At 40.0% G+C, this 20,176-nt stretch overlaps 1 protein-coding gene across 2 annotated transcripts in view; it reads left to right on the forward strand.

Annotated features, from left to right (window-relative positions):
• Positions 1 to 20,176, forward strand: part of SLC1A3 (solute carrier family 1 member 3) — a 74,699-nt gene that overhangs the window by 18,446 nt on the left and 36,077 nt on the right. The window contains exon 3 of one of the 2 annotated variants that reach the window (XM_007103216.2): positions 4,145 to 4,282. In XM_007103216.2, coding sequence (XP_007103278.1) covers positions 4,145 to 4,282 — 138 coding nt within the window. Of the gene's footprint in view, positions 1 to 4,144; positions 4,283 to 4,639; positions 4,730 to 20,176 lie in introns of those variants that run through there. The other variant, XM_007103217.3, reaches the window with a different exon arrangement.

Below are 20,176 nucleotides of genomic sequence, written 5' to 3' on the forward strand. Positions count from 1 at the left end.
TAAATTGTTATTTGAAGGATATCTAAAATTCCTACTAGCTTGGTATGGTCAAATTCCAGAAGACCAAAATGAGTTTCTTGGGCTTACTGTGCATACTTTTTGTAATAACTGAATGACAAACGTTTAAATGCATGTAAATAAAAGTCACAAAACATAACCAATACCAGTGAAAATACATTTGATTGGAAGTAAACTTTATATTTATTTTATTACTTGCATACTTATTATAAGATAAAGCACAGATTTTAGTAACTTGACCTTTATATGAACAAGTAGGAAAGAACCAGATATAACCAGAGCTTTTTATAATTCCTATGTGCTGTTAATACTGTTGTATTGAATAATGCACACTGAAAATGGAAATTAAATACCTTACCCCAAACCGAGTTCCAGGGAGATTAGAGATTTAAGATTTTAAAACCAAGCAAACGATCGAAAAAGGAAAAGTGTATTAAAGATTTCTCAAACTTGGGAGGGTGAGGGAAATTAAAGTTTATAACTCTTGAAGAAATCACTTAATAAAAAAGATGTGTAGACAATATTTGTAGAACACCTGTATATTTTAAGTAATAATATATGGCAAGCAAATCAGAAAAAAACTGTAGCAAATATTATTTTAAACATAGGCAAAGGGTAATTCTCTCTATTATATAAAGAATCTATACCAAATATACACACACATACGTAAACTCTTAATCAGGATTTAGTAAGTGACTGGTGAAAATACAATGAGGAGGAATGGTCAACATCATTAGATATTAAGTAAATTCAAAAGAAAACAAATATACAGACTATTTACTCATTCAAAAACTCTGCTTCTTTTAACAAGTTTTTATGATAATATTCCATTCCTAGAGGTATGGGAAATAAAGCCTTCTCATTCACTAAGGGGTATTAAACTGCTGGGCCAATCCATTGGGAAAGCAATTTGATAGCATGAATTGAGGTAGTCATATGCTTTATTTTTTTTTCTTCCAGTTTTATTGAGGTGTAATTGACATATAGCACCATATAAGTTTAAGATGTACGGCATGGGAATTCCCTGGCAGCCCAGTGGTTAGGACTCTGAGCTTTCACTGCTGAGGGCCCGGGTTCAATCCCTGGTCTAGGAACAAAGATCCTGCAAGTCTTGCAGCTCGGCCAAAAAAAAAAAAAAACCACAACACACACACACACACACACACACACACACACACAAACATGTACAGCATAATGATTTGACTTGCATACATCATGAAATGATTATCACAAAAAGTTTAGTGAAAGTCCGTCGACCAGGGATTGAACCCATGCCCCCTGCAGTGGAAACACGGAGTCCTAACAAGATCCTGCAAGTCTTGCAGCTCGGCAAAAAAAAAAAAAAACCACAACACACACACACACACACACACACACACACACAAACATGTACAGCATAATGATTTGACTTGCATACATCATGAAATGATTATCACAAAAAGTTTAGTGAAAGTCCGTCGACCAGGGATTGAACCCATGCCCCCTGCAGTGGAAACACGGAGTCCTAACCACTGGACCACCAGGGAATTCCCAACAACTTTCATATACAACGTACAGCAGTGTTAATTTGTCATGTTGTCCGTTACATCCCTAGTACTTATTTGTCTTATAACTGGAAGTTTATACCTTTTGACTGCCTTATCCAATTCCTTTCCCCACACACACCCCCTCTTGTAACCACAATTCTGATCTCTATGAGTTTGTTTGTTCGTTTTTGAAGTATAATTGACCTACAACACTATGTTAGTTCCTGGTGTACAACATAGTGATTCCATGTTTCTATACATTTCCAAATGATCTTCATGATAAGTCTAGTTACCATTTGTCATTCTACAAAGATATTACATAATTATTGCCTATATTCCCCACACTGTACATTTCATACCCATGACTCATTTATTCTATAACTGCAAGCTTATACCTCTTAATCTCCCTCACTTATTTCTCTCCTCCCCCCAGCTGGTAACCAGATTCTTTAATGCGCTGGTTCCCTTTCCCTGAACTACACTAAACAAAATATTCCTAGGTAAAAACCAGCCTTCATATATTCATAATGGTGTTTTTCATAAAAGTAAAAACTGCGAAACAACCAAGTGTTCAACAACAAAAAGGGTAGTAAGTAAATTTTGATACAATCACTGGATCTGCTCTCATGAGGCTTCAAAATGATGTTTATGGTGACTATATATGGAAAAGTATAGTCTGCGTGATCTCCGTGTATTTAACTCTGTGAGAGAACATTCTGGAAAGAAGCTCAGGGAAGCACTAACAGTAGCTGTCTTTGCTCTCCTGAAGAGACAGGAAGTATGAAAAGTAGTCAAGAATGTGAGATCTGAGTCCAAACTGCCTGGGTTTAAATCCCAGCTCTGCCGCTTGAATGGACGGCTATTTGACTTTGATATGGAAGAGTTGTTGAAATTGGGCATGTTTTAACTTCACTATGATTAGATTTCTCCATCAGTAAATTGGTGGTAAATTAGTACCTATGTCCTGGGAATTTTGTGAGGATTAAATATATTGATACGAATACAGGTAAAGCACTAACAACAATGCCTGGCAAATAGAAAGAGCTCAGTCAATATTAGCTATTTGCTATTTAAATGGTAGAACCAATAAAAGCAGGCGTTTGCTTCCTCTTTTCTACATTTTCCAAATCAACTTTTCTCTCCCGAACATATTACTGTTACATTGGGAAAGAGCAATAAATATTTTTCTGAAGGTCTTGAAAACAGGGTCAGCTGGATTTTCTAGTCATGTAAATTTAACTCGTAATTGGGATATCACGGTATGTAATCAAAGAATGGATAGTTCATGTTGTTGGAATCCAAGAATTGAAATTGGAGTTGCAGTAACAATTGAAATGAACTTTGTGTCTCATTTCATAAGAAGTTAGGATGGTTCAGTTTCCCTAAAGGACTGCTTGCTTCCTTTGGAAAAACTTGTGTCTACATAGTATTCTCTCTCCTCCCCCAACCTCTAGCCTCTAGACTACTCAGTACTTCTCTATAACTCACATGGTTTAGTAAAATTTTTGAAAATATTTACAATAATGGAATAAGCAAATTTGGCGGGGCAAAGAAAGTTTATTAGGGAAAGGGGAGAAGGAGTAAACTATTCAGTACATCTGTTAATTTCTGAACATTTCCAAAGGTACCATGCATAATTTGATTTACCTATAGAGTTATCATTTAAATATTTTTTAAAGTTCCAGGAGCAGGGGCTTCCCTGGTGGCGCAGCTGTTGAGAGTCCGCCTGCCGATGCAGGGGACGCGGGTTCGTGCCCCGGTCCGGGAAGATCCCACATGCCGCGGAGCGGCTGGACCCATGAGTCATGGCCGCTGAGCCTGCGCGTCCGGAGTCTGTGCTCTGCAACGGGAGAGGCCACAAAAAAGTTCCAGGAGCAGAATCAAATTAAGGGGAAAATTGCTTTCTCTTTCCCTTATTATCCCCTAAGTTTTCAGGGAAAACTCTTGGAAAAAGTCTCTGCTAATTTTGTAGTCTTCTTTTGCCAGCAACTAGCAAGTCTGTACAATATAGTTGCCAAGGCAATATCGGGACCATGTAGACAGAAAGTGTGGTGTGTAGACAGGGAGATGATGAAAATGGATTAACAGTGTGAACAAGAGGAGGTTTTTTTTAATTGTAAAAAATAAAATCACACTACCCTTTATAAGTGGTTATGCCAGCAGTTCTAACATCTGTTGTTAGAAAAGAACTTCATTATAATAAACCTTTTTTTTTTTCCTATATTGCCTTGTGTGTGGATACGTGATTTGTTTCCTAGATATGCCCCAATCTTTATGACTGTGTCCTGGGCCATGTCAAAATTGGTTCCCCTGCATGCAAGTTAGACAAAGAAATTTTTCATTTGCTTGGACCAGGAACATTTTTTCTCTAAGTTCTACTCAAAGCTCTGAATTCAGCCAGACCCTTCCAGACTACGATTGAAAAGATAGGCACACCCCTTGCTCCAAAGCTGCACAAATATTTGCTGCTTAAATAAATCGAGTGTCGTTAGACAAGAGTGATAATCAGCCAAATGCTTGCTTATTTTTCTACGATTGTTACAGTTTCAAAAAAGACTCAACTTTTCTTCTTTGTTTTGTTTTGTTTTTTTCTCCTGCAGGTACAATCCTTGGATTTACCCTCCGACCATACAAAATGAGCTACCGGGAAGTCAAATACTTCTCCTTTCCCGGGGAACTTCTGATGAGGATGTTACAGATGCTGGTGTTACCACTAATCATCTCCAGTCTTGTCACAGGTACCCTATGCAGTTTTGTTTTGTTTTGTTCATGTGTGCTTATTGCAAAAGATCGCTTAGAAAAACAAACGCTTTAGGTTTCTGCTGGATGCATGCTCTGTTCTAGAAAATAAAAGTCCCTTCAAAATGATGGAAAGGAGGCTTTAGTAATGCATGAATGATTATAACTCTCGTATTTTACCAATCACAAGAGGAAACGGATTTGAACCGCCACGTAATCTGGTCTGCCTCACTACAAAAGAGGCGCACTGCTAAACACTACACAACCAGCCTTCTCTGCCCACAGCGATGTAGTTGACAACAGCGTACAACAGGTCTGTTTTCTCACCCTCTTATCCCACCCAGATAACATCTGGTTGGACAGCCTATTAGCTATTGATGCAAGAATGCTTGTTCTCAGAGCCACCACGACTTGAGCGGGAGCCTTCTTGGAAGCCTCATCAAGAGGTAATGCCCACAACACACTCACCAACTCTGCTGCCACCAACACTGTATCTTTTCCTGGTGAACCCGCATGATTTCGTTCCCTTCTCCATTGTCCCCCACCCCCGTTGCCTTTTACGCTGGTGGGAGAATGGGGAGGGGGTGGGAGATTTTCCCCATCCAGATATTTTGTCAGTTGACACTTGGATTTTCAAGGCATGGAAGCTTTGCAGGATAGGATTCTTATTTTCTATGAACGCGAAATAACGATTTACGCCTGCATGGGAAATGGTTGAAGAGTCACTGGTACCTGTGATTGGAGAATACAAACAGAACCAAGAAGTTTTAAAAAAATGTTGCTGTACATTCCTCCTTGCCCACTCTTCTCTTTCCCCACAGCACATCTCTGACTTGGAGAAGGAATGTCCATAGACACTGCCCCAGCAGGATGGTTACTGAGTTTGTAGCTAAAACCCAGAACTCAGGTATTACTGGCCCTGTTTTCTCTTCCATCCTTGGCTTACTGCCCACCCTTAGGCAGATCATTCTGTGAGCTGGCTCCGAGCATCTTCCCCCCCCCCGCCCAGGGAGTTCTCAAGGATATTTATAATCGCCTTTCAAGATCTCTGTGTAATAAGAACAACATAGAACAACTCAAAAGTCTTGGGGCAAGATTCTGACTGCTCTATGCCTTGGAGGGCTGGCCATTACTTGGACAGAAACTATGTCAGTTTGTTTTTTTTTCAGCGCCTTGCAGATCTCTGCTGGCTTCTACTTGTTCAGGTCTTCAAACAAGTGATTGCATGTACATAAAGCTTCCATTGGAGGATGAATTGCCCATAAAACAATCAAGTAGACAGGATGATTTGGGGCACTTGTTTTTGAAACTGGCCTGGCCCATTGCTGACCAGAGGTAATCATAGTGGCCACAATTCTTATCACAGAAGCTAAATTCATGCTGACGTGAGGGAACATCCTCATTATCCATGTGCTGCCATTTTCCTGGGAAACAAGTTCTTGCAGAGGCACTTAGGGGACAGAACTCACATCCACTATTTTGTTTAATGGTACAGGGAGTCCCTTCCCACCATCCCTACTGGCTGGACTCTGAATTGAGTACCTGCAGTTTTCCTGCATGCAAACTGTGGGGTTTTGGGTTCCTTTATACTGTCTCTTCAAGGGTGAGGACAGTGTTTAGAGGTTTCTGCTTTCTGGTAATTGTGCGAAAAGTCCCACTGTGCTGCAGTGGGTTTTATAAGAGGAAAGCCCTCGTTCGGTACAACTAGAGAAAATATTAGCTCCCTTTAGTAACAATCCTAGTTAACGGTTATTTGAAGTGGAATTTCCTGGTATTTTCTAATACTTAATACATCAACTTTGTTGAAGGAATAAGAGCTCTCGTTGAGTAATTTTTCTGGGAAAAAAAAAACCCACTATGATGCAATCCCTCTGCATGGTTAAAAAGAAATTGTGCGTAAACCTTGGAGAAATTATCAACATTTATAATATTGGTGTTAAAGAGAAAGGAGTTGTAAGCTGCGAACAACCAGTATAAAATGAACTTTTAAAATGTAACCTAATTGCAAGTTGGGAATGCTGCCACTAGGGACCATTAAAAGAGTGTCAGCTCTTTTCCAGGACTGTTAAGAGAAGGGGCTTACTTTAGCTTTTGCCAAAGATCTTTTTAAGGTGTTGGTCTCAAAGGAATAATTTCCAAGCTACATGGTAATTTAGATATTCATGATCAACTGGAATGAGTGAAAGATTCAATAAGAATTTCTTTCATGGTTTTAAGTACAGGGATTCTAAACCAAAGCAGGGTGTGACTCAGTGTGAATGAGGAGGTGGGGGGACTTTTGCAAAGTACACACACCCCAGAGGATCCCTGTGCGTGTTGGGAAGCATTATTGGAGAATGTGTTGGGAGAGAACAAAGTCCGGGTCCACTGTTTTAGAATGGAAAAGCAAACTCAGATGCCTCCAGTGGCCAAGCGGGCAATGTATATATATGAAGCTGCCCTTTCAGGCTACTTTTTGTTTTCCTACTTAATAGAGTCATGGATACAGAGAAATATTTCTCTTTGACAGGAGAGGCAGCAGGGGTGAATGTGATGATCAATGGAGAGTGACCCGCTGCAGAATAGCATAGACAAAGGGAGGCAAGATTGTGACCTGCAAACCATCAGCTCCGGCCAATTGTTGCCATGTGTCAACAAGGGCCAAATCTTCCAATTTTTCAAAAGAATCCAGAAATCCAAAAGTTGATAAGAACCTAGATTTTCAAACATTGACATAATTAACAGAACAAAAACAGAGCCAGCCAAACAAAGCACATCTGCAGGCTCAATCCAACCCTTGGGCGACCAATATTGGAACTCAGGTTTCAGTGTCAGTGCTATTAATTATAAGAAATGCACTGATAGATTTGTGCACCCATCAGGCTATTGCTGGGTTTCATATGTTGCCTCATTCCACTGTTGGCAGTTCCATATCAAAGCTTAACTCAACATGGAATCAGATACTGAACACCACATTTATTGTCTACTAAACAAATAACTGCTGGAAAACTTCTCCTCCACCCTCCGGGTATTACCATGTTGTGTCCTACCCACATTGGCCTTTTCTGCACCCGACAGGAACACGAGAGCTCAGCAGTCTTTTAAGTTCAAAAGTCCCAGGGTCTGTGCAGACAGAAGCTGAAATGCATGAAACCCTTATTGCATTACTTCCATTTGGCATTTTGTTTTAGAAGGTTCTGTACATTCAATCACATTTAAACTCTGAGACATTTAAGTTAGGTTTTCATAGTTGGAACATCCCTGTTGGTGAATTGTGGCACTAGACCCCCTGGAAGCCGTGTTCTCCTTTTTCTGAATTTGAAATTTCAATCCTTCCAAACATCCTTGGTGTGTATTAGCATTCCAGAAGCTGCCAGAGAGAAGCTGGAGAAAGCCTAATGGCTAGATTTGTACTCAAGTACCTATTTTTTTTGAACAAGAAGAATACCTGTATGCCAACATACCTCACAATAAAATAGGGGGTTGGCACCAATTTCTATTGATTTGGTCAAGATAGGCAGCCAGACTAGATATTTCATGCCAGAATTACGAGTTGGCGTGGCTGACTTAACCCTGATTAAATTCACCAGATAATAATGAAACTCCATTTCAGGTTGCTCTGTGTAGACGTAACTATCACCTCCTCCTTACTTTGGAATTTTTTCAGAAAACTAGTGCTCTCTTCTTTTCTCATTCTAAGTGTGCATTCCCTGTCAATCACTTACCTCGAAAGGAATCTTCCGTGTCTCCAGTTTTCTGGAAGGGGGATGCATCCCTTTTGACAAACATCTTCCAAATCTATAGACCAATGAATTCAGTGGAATGTGGGACTTAACTGTAGTTGAAGCCAACAAGCTACACTCAGCAAAAGGCTCTCTTACCTGAAAAAATAAAAGTACAGACAATAAATGGCGTACCTCAAAGTATGGCCCTTAGTGTCAGAGAAATGACAGTTACAATAAAAATAATATAAAATTTTGTCATCTCCTTTAACACAAGAGGGCAAAAAATGAGCAAGGCAATTCTTAGTATTTGGACATGTGAAAGGTTTGTGAAGGCCTTGCAAAAATGAGAGCCAAAATCACACAAGAAAAATTTAATATTTGAAACTATTCATTGTCATGGCTCAGGGATATAGCTGAGGCCTTTGTGAAATACCCCAGGCATTTATGTACAAGAAAAGGGACTGTAGATGTCTTTCCTTTCTTCCCGCACACATACATTTCATTGAAGGAGGGAAAAAAAAGTATCCATCTCCGGTGGGGAGGAGTTTCTTTGGGCCTTCTTTTCATTCTCTGTAAAACAAAGGTGTTAATGGTAGCTATGTCGTGGGTCTGTTCTGAGGATTTATGCCTGGCACACAGTATGTGCTCAATTAATGGTAGCTATTGGCAGTCAGAGTAGCAGCAGTGAGAGCTGTCCTGGTCCACATTGTTTAAGTGAAAATTCTAGAAGAAGAAGAGAGCTTCAGTTCAGGGGCATGTAACTAAGCCTCCAGATTCCTCACGTCTCATATGTCTGTGATCCTTACAGCTATCAGTTTCCTATCAAAGGTAAATTAAAGAAACCATGAGTCATGGAGTAACAACACGGGAAAATTCCTTCCTCTCCACCGGAAGGGATTGGTTTTTGCCCTGCCGTGAGGGATGGGATGACCTTATCACAGCTGCATAATTCTAAATATTATCATTGGTTATACAACTGCCCAGTCTTTCTTGAGAAACTTAGCCCTAGTGTGTGGCACCCTGGAATCTACAGGGCAGCAAATTCCACGTGCTGCTTACATGCCGAAAGCGGAGCCTTCCCGGCTAATCAAAACTTAGACAAACTGAGTCTGTCTCAACACTCGAACACACTTCATGGCAGCCTGGAAACAAGGCACTGAGAAATCAGCTTCAGCCCAGCTCATTTGAAGCCAGCCGTTGGCCCCGCTTTATTTTCTATCTCCATCTGTTTACAAACATGGGAAGGGAGGCTAAATAACAGACATCTAGAGGGAGAGGTTGTCAGATCTAATGGGAAGACCCATCTGAGGGCTAAAGAGATCACCTGGCTTTTTTGCATCCTATAGAAAGGAAACCTGGGAAATTAAATGCTTTTTATTTATTTTTAGTGGATTTGAGTTTTGGTAAAGCGTAGACAAATTTATTTAAGTCTAGCTGTCCCAGAAAATGTCTACCTTTCTGTCGCAGACAATTTCATTCACTAAGCACTTGTCGAGCTTTTTTACATACCAGCCACTTTTCTAGGACCCGAGGACCCCAAATGAGGAAGACAAGGCCCCTGACCTAAAGGAGTTCAGAGTCTGCTTGGGAGATAGACTCACGATTGCAGCGTCACGGGAACAGTGACCCAGGGAAGAAGAGCCCAGTGGAGGACAAAGTAGGGACTGAGTATCAGGCCATCCCTCTTCCTGAGTCTCCAGTTTTCAGGCTCCCCAGTCAGCAGCTTGTTGTTGCTTTCCTCACACCTGGCTCACCATTAAACGCGGTAAGAGCCAGAGGGGGGGCCCCGTGACATTCCCAGCAAAAGTAACCCCGGGGAACATAGCCTCACAGATGGGAAGTCAGAGGGAAGGGGCACCTGACAGGGTTTCAGCCACAGAAACTTTCCCTTTCAGAGCAGAGCCACTCAGCTTTCAGGAGGAGAGACAGGAGACTGAGGCTGTCCAAGTTGGAAGGCAGAGAGAGGTGATGCGATGCATCCTGACACCCAGAACGGAGTCCCCTCTCCAGGACCCCAGAAGATGGCCATCAGCTGCCTCCTGAAAGTCTCATGCTTAGGTGGCCCGAACTTGAGTTGCACTTGTCTCCTGTGAGGTCCACCTAGTGGTGTGACTTGTGCCCCATGGAGCACAGTTCTTCAGCCAGTTTCAGGAGGGCATCTGAGCACAGCCTAGAATTTCTCTCCCAGTTCTTCTCATGTGCCCAGTCCTTCTAGGCCCCTTACCAACTGGGTTGCCCTCCCCCGCATCCCATTGCTTTCCCAGAATTGAACCCAGAGCTCCAGGTGTCACGTGGCTGGGTAGGGAGAGTCACCAGGAACCAATCCTCTGCTAAAACCAGCTGGGGTTGGGTCAGCTGTCCTATCAGCTGCAACAAACCACTGGCTCAGAGGGGTTCAGCCTGTGGTAACCTAACCCCTCGGAATTGAATGTTTATGGAAAAACTTTTGTGGTAAAAATGGAACAGTTCTTGAATTGAAAGATCAGAAGCCCCAGGCTCAAGGCTTTGTGTGAGATTTGACTTTCCAGAAGGCTTAGGGTTCTATGAGTTGGGATTTTTTTTTTTGGCCACACGGCTTGTAGGATCTTAGTTACCCAACCAGGAATTGAACCCAGGCCCTCAGCAGTGAAAGCACAGAGTCTTAACCACTGGACTGCCAGGGAATTCCTGGGAATTTTTATCTGTGAATTTCAGCAGCTTCAAGGTAGCCTGTGGTTTTGATCGGTTCTGGTTTGTAAGACATTTTTGAAAGTTTCTTTAATAAAATTAACAAGAAAGAAAAATTTTGAACTTCTTTTAAAATTAAATTATTCTCTAAGAAAAATAAGATTTTTTTTCCCCCTTATATTTCCAATTTGGTGATTTCTTTCAAACTACTGTGGAACTACAGGTCTGTGGGCCGTGTTGGAAAGAGATGCTTTTCTTCTGCCGATATGATAATGGTTCTCAGTAGAGCAATGATGAATCCTGATGAATTCTGACTGGAGATTTGTGCTTAAGGACACACACAGACACCCAGTCTATTGACTTCGATTTGAATGGACTTCTGCTAGGAGAACTGCTCACCTTGGGAATGACTAGGAACCTGCATTCCATTACAGAAGACTTCTGTGTGTCCCATAAATCCAAGTAAAAAGATGCTGGAGTTTCTACCAGCAGAAAGAGACAGACACAGAGATAGAGAGAAAGAGAGAAGGTTCTGTAGCCAGACAAGGCTTTCTGTGGCAATGCCATGGGTTGTATGTCTGCAGGGGACAGTATGCCATCTTCCCTCTGTTCCGTGTTTAGTGGGTATTTCATGATAAGCAGAAAGAAGGCTTTGGGGTGACGGTATTCTCTGCTGAAGGATTGATCTGCTGGAATGATCCAGCCGATTTTTTTGAGTCTGGGTAGAATCTAGGTTCTCAAGCCTTATGTTTGTGCAGATTTATTTCTCTAGGCAAGATAATCTTCCTTTTAGCTTCTTCATGGAGATCTTTATAATAACCCCGGATCCCCAGGCTGGAGGCCAGCGCACTACCCGTAATTGCACTTGTTTTGCTAACCCAGCAACATCTACATTATCAGTTAGTACTGCTTTCAAATGTCCGTTTCCTGGACTCCCTCATATGGGGAAATAGGTTTTGCTGTCTTTCTATTTAATTTTTTAAACAATTACTTGAGTTTCTATCTGAGTTTTCCTCAGAAACTTCCCCTAAATTACCAAGGGGGTTTCCTCTCACAGGGCACTGGATGAAGGGAGGCCAGTGTCTGAGCTCTGTGGTGCTGGGGACAAGTAAACAAGTCAGAAGAAGCTCCTGGCTAATCATTTAGAAAGAGTTCTGTAAGAAGAGCATGATAGCAAGATGATTGTAGGCCTCCTAGATCCAGCCTGTTGTGATGACATTTATATTACCAGGACCTGTCAGGGCTGTTGGTGGGGGAAACACACACACACACACACACACACACACACACACACACACACAATCTTGTCTCATCTATAATACCCCCGGACCCTCTCCCCCACCTATACTCCTTCCCACCACTGTATTATTTTGAAGCAAATATGAGATACTTCATTATGTTTCTAAAAGCAAAGAACACATAAGACAGGAATAATATTTTAAGATGATTTTAACTTGTTTCATGTTTCTTTAATGTTCTACACACACACACACACACACACCCCACACACACACACCAAGAGCTGTCAGTCACTTAAAGGAAGTGTTGCCAACCAAGCTCTTTACTTTCTTTCTGTTTGTGGTATAAACTTCTCTACCAGTGCTTTACATTATTTACCAATGCTTCCAGAGAGCATGATGCATCTCTAGTAGGAGATAATGCAATAAAATGTTGATGCTGTGAAATTTGGGAACACAGTTTTTCATTATAGCACAATATGAGTATGTGTATGTGCACACATAGCTTTGCATGTTTGTTTTTTCCAAAGTTCTTCTGACTCTAAAAAGTAGAATTTCTTTCTGTACTTTAAGGTTTTTCAACTAGATCATGTCTCCTTAACCTGTAATTTGAATGCACTGCTCTCAAAGGAGTTTGTGCTAAGAGCTGAAGTTTCATTATTTTAAAACTAACTTTCCTAAAGAATATTGCAAAATTTTCCTAGATTGATACATACCATAAAATCCTTAATATCAGCATACCCTACCTACACGCTAAGTATTTATTTTTTTAAAAAGATGGAAACATTAGTAGCTTCTGTCCTGGAATCTTGCTGTATTTTTAAATTTTAGAATATAATTTGGCAGTCTTATCTTGGGACCTGTGCTTAATGACATAGCTGAAAGCATTCCTTTGGCATGCTTAGGCTTAGAGCCAGACATTAATATAGTAGTTCTTAAACATATTTAAGAATGATAAACTGGAAATTCATAACAATAACACTCATGGGTACATTCAAAATGTTTACATATTAAATGATGTAGGAACACATTTACTGTGAGAGAACATGACTCTTAGTCAGTATGAGAACAAAACTATAAGCATATTTCCATGAATAGTATAAGCTATTAAATCTAAGCATGACTGACAATTTCAAAATTTCTAATATCACTTAGGCATTATATTTCATAATTTTTAGCCCCTTTTTTGCCAGTATTCACATGAGTAGAGGCAAGAAACACTTATGAAAAATTTATAGGGAAAAATCTTAAAATTGAAAGAATTCAATCTATTGACTTTATTCATTTTTTTCCCTCTGAATTGGACATGTGGCATCATTATTTGATTGTAGCAGAAAACAGATATTCTATGGAAAGATGGCTAATGTCAGTATATAATTTCCCATTAAATAAACACCTGAACACTAACTTAACACCTACCAAGTGAAGTCAAGGGCCTGAAAAGTGCTGTATAAATCACATAAGCATATTTGGATATATAGCAGTGTGTATCAGACTTTCAACTGCTAGAGACATCCTTGTTGCCAGACTTTGCCCTCTTCCACTAACTTCCCCTTGTTCCTTGTTCCTTGGAATGATAGAAATCTATTTTACAATAGAAAGAGAGGGGCTTTTATTTATATGAAGTCCCTAAAATTATTTCTTGGTATTGGTAGACTTAGGTTTATCTTATTTTCAAGATGGTTTTTTTTTTTTTTTTTTTTTTGGTTTTTATTTTTTAACAGTTTTATTGAAATATAATTCACGTGCATACAGTTTACCCATATTAAGTGTATAATTCAATGGCTTTTAGTGTATTCACGGAGTTGTGCATCCATCATCACAATACATTTTAGAACTTTATTACTAACCCCCAAACACCCCACACTTCCTAGACATCACCCCCGAATTACCCCATTCCTCTAGCCCTAGGCAAACATCAGTCTTCTTTCTTTCTTTATAGATCTGTCTATTCGGGACATTTCATATAAATGGAATCATACAATACATGGTCCTTTGTTACTGGTCTCTTTCAGGGTTCATGTTTTCAAGGTTCATCCCTGTTGTGGCATGTGTTAGTATTTCATTCCCTTTTATGGCCAAATAATATTTCATTGTTTGGCCATCCCATATTTTATTTATCCATTCATCTGTTGGTGGACTAGGGAGATTTTTTACATTGCAGGCAGGGCGCTCTTATGAATAATGCTGCTGTGGATGTTCATGGGCCTATGTTTTCATTTCTCTTGGGTATATACCTTGGAGTGGAATTTCTGGGTCATACGGTAACTCTGCTTAACCTGTTGAAGAACTGCCAGACTGTTTTGTAATTGCACTTGTAATTTACATCCCCACCGGCAGCATATGAGGGTTCTAATTTTCCCACATTCTCGCCAACACTTATCATGTCTTTTTTTTTTTTTCTTTGCTTTTACCTGTAAAAAATGTATATTTTAGCTAAAATTTTCGAAGTCATAAGATATGTAGTCTGGGTATTACAACTGTGCATTTTATGTTTCAAAAAAGATAAAATTCAAATGTTACATCTTTGGTTATACTAAAATAATTGTTGAAATCCTTTGAAATGTATGTAGACTCATCAATTATAACTTTTTGTTATGTTAGAATATAATGTGTTACTTTCTTCAGCTATTAGTGAATAAAAATCAGCTTAATTAAAAAAATAAGACAGGTGACACAACAATGTGAATATACTTAACACCACTGAACTGTACCTTTAAAAATGGTTAAGTTGGTAAATTTTATGTTGTATGATCTTTAACACAATTAGACATTTTCAAAAATAAGGTAGATGTAATATTTTAATGTCAGTTCTTTTGAAAGGGGCATTCTAAATGCTTGTTTGCTTATTAATCTAACCTACCACAGCTAGAGTTTTTACACATAGCTTTCAAAGGAAAGTACACTGCTTAAATCAGATAGCTTTCTCCCTGTGCCGGGAATTCACTTTTGGAAATGTATAGTATAGATGCTTGAGGTATCCAGAATGTTAAGTCTTGAGGGCAGTGATCAGATAATCTCTCCAAATCGAGACATTCCTCAGAGGCCCCTGTGGTTTCCCTGAGGAGGTAGTTGGGGGTCAGGGTAGGGGTGTGGGAAGAGACAGACCAAAGCAAGAGGACCTCTGGATTACATACTCGAGTTTCCTCCAAGGAATGTGGATGCTAAGACTGGAGTGCTGGTACAAATCTCACTGGTATGAAGTGGCCTTTATGAGCTGCTTCAGTGGCCTGGTACATCTTAATTTACAGAATGTCCCCCATTGCTGAAAGTTCTGTTCAGATCTTTTACAATACTACTGAATTATATATTCATTATAATTCTCTGCATTAAGAGCTATAATTCCAGGTCAGTTATTTTCAACTCAGAAGGAAAGGGTTTGCTTCCTCAGGTGTCTGCACTTGGGTAATTCCAGAAGAGCCCCTAAAGTTCCATTCTTTTAGAACCCTCCACTTTTTAAAGCACTCGTAAGACCTCCAATCCAAATCTTGGACTGTGTCTTTGTAGAATGGCTTCTACTGCCTTTTGACCATCAGTAAGCCAAAGTGAAGCTTGCCAACTGACCATTCTCAGTAATTTGGGGGTTGTTTCATTCAGCTTCCTTCTCATTTCTTGAATTGCCAGCTGTGAGTTGTACCTCTGCTTGATGAGCTAGTTTATTGTGGTACTGATTATTGCTCATTTGTATGCCTGAAGAGGACTATAGCCCAAGCAACCTCTTGCATTGATGGTGATATCCTCTTACAAATGTATAAGTAATGTACAGGCTAATTATAAATCATTCATTTGTGTTTATTAAAGAAAATCCCAAAGACCCTTTGGTGTAAGCAAAATGTAAGCCACTGACCACTCTTTAAAGAAACAAAGCTATATCGCTAAGGGAAAACTAAAGGTGGTTGGGTCTTTTGAAGTTGATGTCACGGAGGGCAGCATTGGTGCCGCTGCCAGAGACAGGATGGATTATTGGTCTGACCAAGGGAAGTCTGGAATTTTAAAGAACACTGATAGAGTATTACAAGCACTATCCTTGATAACAAGGGCTGGCTTTTTTTCACTAACAGTTGGTTTCCTCTGTTTATGCTGCTGTTTCAGATTATCCTTTCTGTGTTGAAATCCATACAAGGGGCATGAGCTTAAAAACCTCAAAAAATAAACAAAATATCCCAAGCTTTTTGTAAGTCTAAATATTAGACATTGTTCAGTCATGTCTGCCCCCTCCATCGTTAGACAAACCACACGGTGGTATGTGGGTCGGCTTTATCCTCCAGCCCTGTGATCTGCTGTCAGTGGCTCTGGGCCAATGTCCTCTCCAAGTGCAAGCTGCATGCAGGCAGACAGCGTGTCTCCGTTCTGATTAAGCTTTGCAGCCAAGCTCCCCCAAAGGCGCCACATTGGCACGGTGCTGTGCAACTGTGTGTACACGTTGACAGTGACAATTTAACCTCCCGGCTGGGAAATTGGATTTGGATATTAGTAGGAAAACAATTTGTGGTCTCATATCTGTGGTCTCTTAAAGGAGAAAATTCTAAGTGGTTCCTAAGTCTTGGAAAACTTTCTATTTCACTACTTCAAGAGTCCTCCCAAATAATGCTCAAAGGGGAATTTTTGAGAAAAAAAAAAAAAAAAAGATTTCTTGAAGCTTTGCAAGTACAAAAGTTCCTGCCTCGGTGGAGTACAAATAGTGCTGTATGAGGGAAGCAGGGGCGTGGGCAGGAATTTAAAAATACATTACATCGGGCTTCCCTGGTGGCGCAGTGGTTGCGCGTCCGCCTGCCGATGCAGGGGAACCGGGTTCGCGTCCCGGTCCGGGAAGATCCCACATGCCGCGGAGCGGCTGGGCCCGTGAGCCGTGGCCACTGAGCCTGCGCGTCCGGAGCCTGTGCTCCGCAACGGGAGAGGCCGCAACGGAGGGAGGCCCGCATACCACACACAAAAAAATAATAATAATAAAAAAATTAAAGTACATTACATCCACCCGTGTTTATTGTGCTACAGTATTGGGATGTAAGGGTCAGAGGTAGAATTGGTCCCTTGGGTTGTTTCTTGTTGAAACCATTTCTGTCCACGGCCCTGGCGTTACTAGCCAAAATGCATCTATTCTAATAAAATATAGGTTCCGTATGACACCATATCATTATAAATTACATATTTGTGAGAGTTGCAATGGAATTAGACTCTGCCCGCCTCATACACACAGGCGATGCCGAGAAAGTTGCGTGATTCTGCATAACTAAGTTTTAGGTTTTCATTAATTACCCTATTGGAAATACGTAGTTCTTCTTTGGTAGTTTCAAGTAAGAATCTAATTTGACCATTTTCTACTTAAAATACTTTATGAGTCCTATGGTACTCAACTAACACTCACTGTTAACCAATTTCTGTTCTCAGCCACATGCCACTCATAATGCAACTTATTACAAGGACTTGAATGAAATAATTTAATTATTTTCAATATACAAAAGGCAAAATTAGCTGCCATGAATTTCTCTGGAGCAAAGCATACTCGATCCTTCCAAATAAGTGTTTATTTTTGACATTCATACACTCAAATTCAAATATATCTTTTGTTAAGTAGAGTATTTCCTTTGGCATTCAAAATGATTCCAAACTTTGCTCAGAAAAGAGAAAGAGAAAGAGAGAGAGAGAGAGCAGATGTATTAAGGAAATTTAATCAATTTTACCTGGCACATTCCTGCCAATCTACTCATTGATTTACTTACACCAAAGAGTACATATAAAAGTTAAAACAGAATCCGTGATTCTTTCATGGAAAGAGATTTTTGTCAACACTAGAAAAAGTCAGATTTTGGTGAAATTCTGACTGCAAGGCTGTTTCCTTAAATATCCAGACTCTGATCATCCATTTTATTTTATTTTTACAACTGAAATCATTTTTTTGAGAAAAGGTAGCCATTCCAACAATTATTATTCTTTAAAAGAGATCAGTTTCTTTTATCAAAATTTATCAGAGTAACTTCATGGCTTTTTTATTCCTTGTTTTTAATTTATCCCAACCCTTATGTGGAGAAGGCTAAAATGGGCTCTGGGTGCTGTGAGTTTGTAGTGAGCATTCTCTGCATTTCTATGTGATCACTTAGAATTTTCTTTTAATTAAAGCATTAATCAGCATTAAACTTACCATTTGGCTCTTTTTTTTTTTTTTTCCTTTTTTTCTTTTTTCTTTTTGAGGACCAACCACATAAGTGTGCAAGAAATTGTATTTTATTCTGCCAAATACCTTTCCATTATTAAATTTTTAAAAATGATTGCACTGTCTGAACGTCAAAAGGAAATTTTTAAGGTTTGTATGTTCGATTATTTTATCTACAGACAGGACTGTGCCACTCTGAGCAACAAACTTAGGTTTCAAAATTTTAACTTGGGAACTTCTCAAGGAAATTTGAGATTTTTGTCAATAAACCTTTTCTTACTGATGACTAATATAAGTTGGAACACAGTTCTTAAATTAAATCTACCGTTTTTGCCCCCATAGTTCATCCATCAGCTCTTTGGACAACCTCCAAATGCAGTCTCTACCACACTTCATGCTGTCTCCTCTGTGTAGTTTGAGAGTTTGGCTCTTACAACCTTCGATTGCCCTTGGAAGGTATTTATGGCTTTGATGGGCTTTGTTCACAATCACAGTGTTCTTGTAGATAAAACCCCTTGGCTTTCTTGTGACACTGAGCTACTGATCCCAACTTCCCACATGTACAGTCAAAATCCACTTTCAAAAAGTGCAGCCTCACCAGGAGAGAGGGGCTTGGAAAGGACTTCTTAAGCATGAGCAGACCCCCTGTGTGACTGGTCTTTAGAGACAGTGAATCACTCTGTTTTTCTTTCTAACCACAGACATTGTGAAAAGACTCAGTGGAGAAAAGAGCAGGACTTGATCTCTCTTGACTCTAACTGCATTAATGACCCTATGGTTCAAGAGTTGCTAAGATTTCAATAAAAGAAAAAAATATGAAAACAAAAACTTTTAAGAAAACACCACAGATACACTTTTTTTGGGCTACATATCAGTATAATGAGCAGTCCTAATAGTACAGTACAGTTATTATATTCCTTATGTATGTTGAATTATGAAAGTCACAGTTCATCCTAGCTGAATACATTTATCTGATTGGCTCAGGGGTAAAAGGTTCTCTGAGGATTTCGTTTTCTCTGTCATGAAGAATGGACAGTTGGTTTACATTCCTATTTTTAGGCTTCCCAAAATAAAAACACAATCCTAACTTCTGTTGGTTGACAGGATCACGATAGAAAAGTGGCATAAAGCACAAGGCTCTGGCCTTTCTGCAGCTTATTTGTCTGTTAAAAAGAAACGTATTCCTATCTCTTTCAGGAACTTCATTCCAACAGATTTGTTCTAGAACAATTCCTGACTGTGTTGAAAGATCAAGGTAGACTTCACTTTGAGAAAATACCCCAAGGGGAAGTCCAGATCAATGGTTCTCAAAATTTTTCCAGTCCCAACTTACTTGAGAGAGAAAAATCACTCTTCCTAGTGATTAATAGTCACTAATATAATCTCTTGTTTTTGTTTTTATCGGTATGGGGAGGGGCAGAAGGAGCCTGGTAAGTATTGTTTAAAAGAGCTCCGGGGCTTCCCTGGTGGTGCAGTGGTTGAGAGTCCGCCTGCCGATGCAGGGGACACAGGTTCGTGCCCCGGTCTGGGAAGATCCCACATGCCGCGGAGCGGCTGGGCCCGTGAGCCATGGCCGCTGAGCCTGCGCGTCCGGAGCCTGTGCTCCGCAACGGAAGAGGCCACAACAGTGAGAGGCCCGCGTACCGCACAACAAAACAAAACAAAACAAAACAAAAGGGCTCTAAAGATATATGCTCTGTTACTCATTTTTCCCCACTCCCCAACCCTTGCGGGAGATGTGCCTTCGCTATTGAGAATAAGTGTGTGTTTTCCAAAAATAATAAATTATAAAATGACTCACCGTGGATCAATTTAGTATATTTAAAATCTGACTCAAGCTTTTAGGAACATTGATTTCACTTTCAGTTCACTTTCAGGATTAAATTGCTAGGCAGATGTGAAAGTAGAGTTTGGGAATGTCAGTCTACCTTACCACTTTTATCCGGAGTATCCAACTCTTAGTGTAGAAGCAGGTGGGGAAAGTAGATTCACTGTTGGGGAAACTTGTCCACTGTTTCTACCCTGACCTCTAGCTCTGGGATGAAAGTGAAAATCATCTTTCCTGGATACAGGCTAGGGACTTTCTATAGTCTGAGGGCAAGTGTGGTTTCTGTAGGAGTCATTTATGTCTAA

This window comes from Physeter macrocephalus, chromosome 8 (genome assembly GCF_002837175.3).
Source record: "Physeter macrocephalus isolate SW-GA chromosome 8, ASM283717v5, whole genome shotgun sequence".
NCBI lineage: Eukaryota > Metazoa > Chordata > Mammalia > Artiodactyla > Physeteridae > Physeter > Physeter macrocephalus.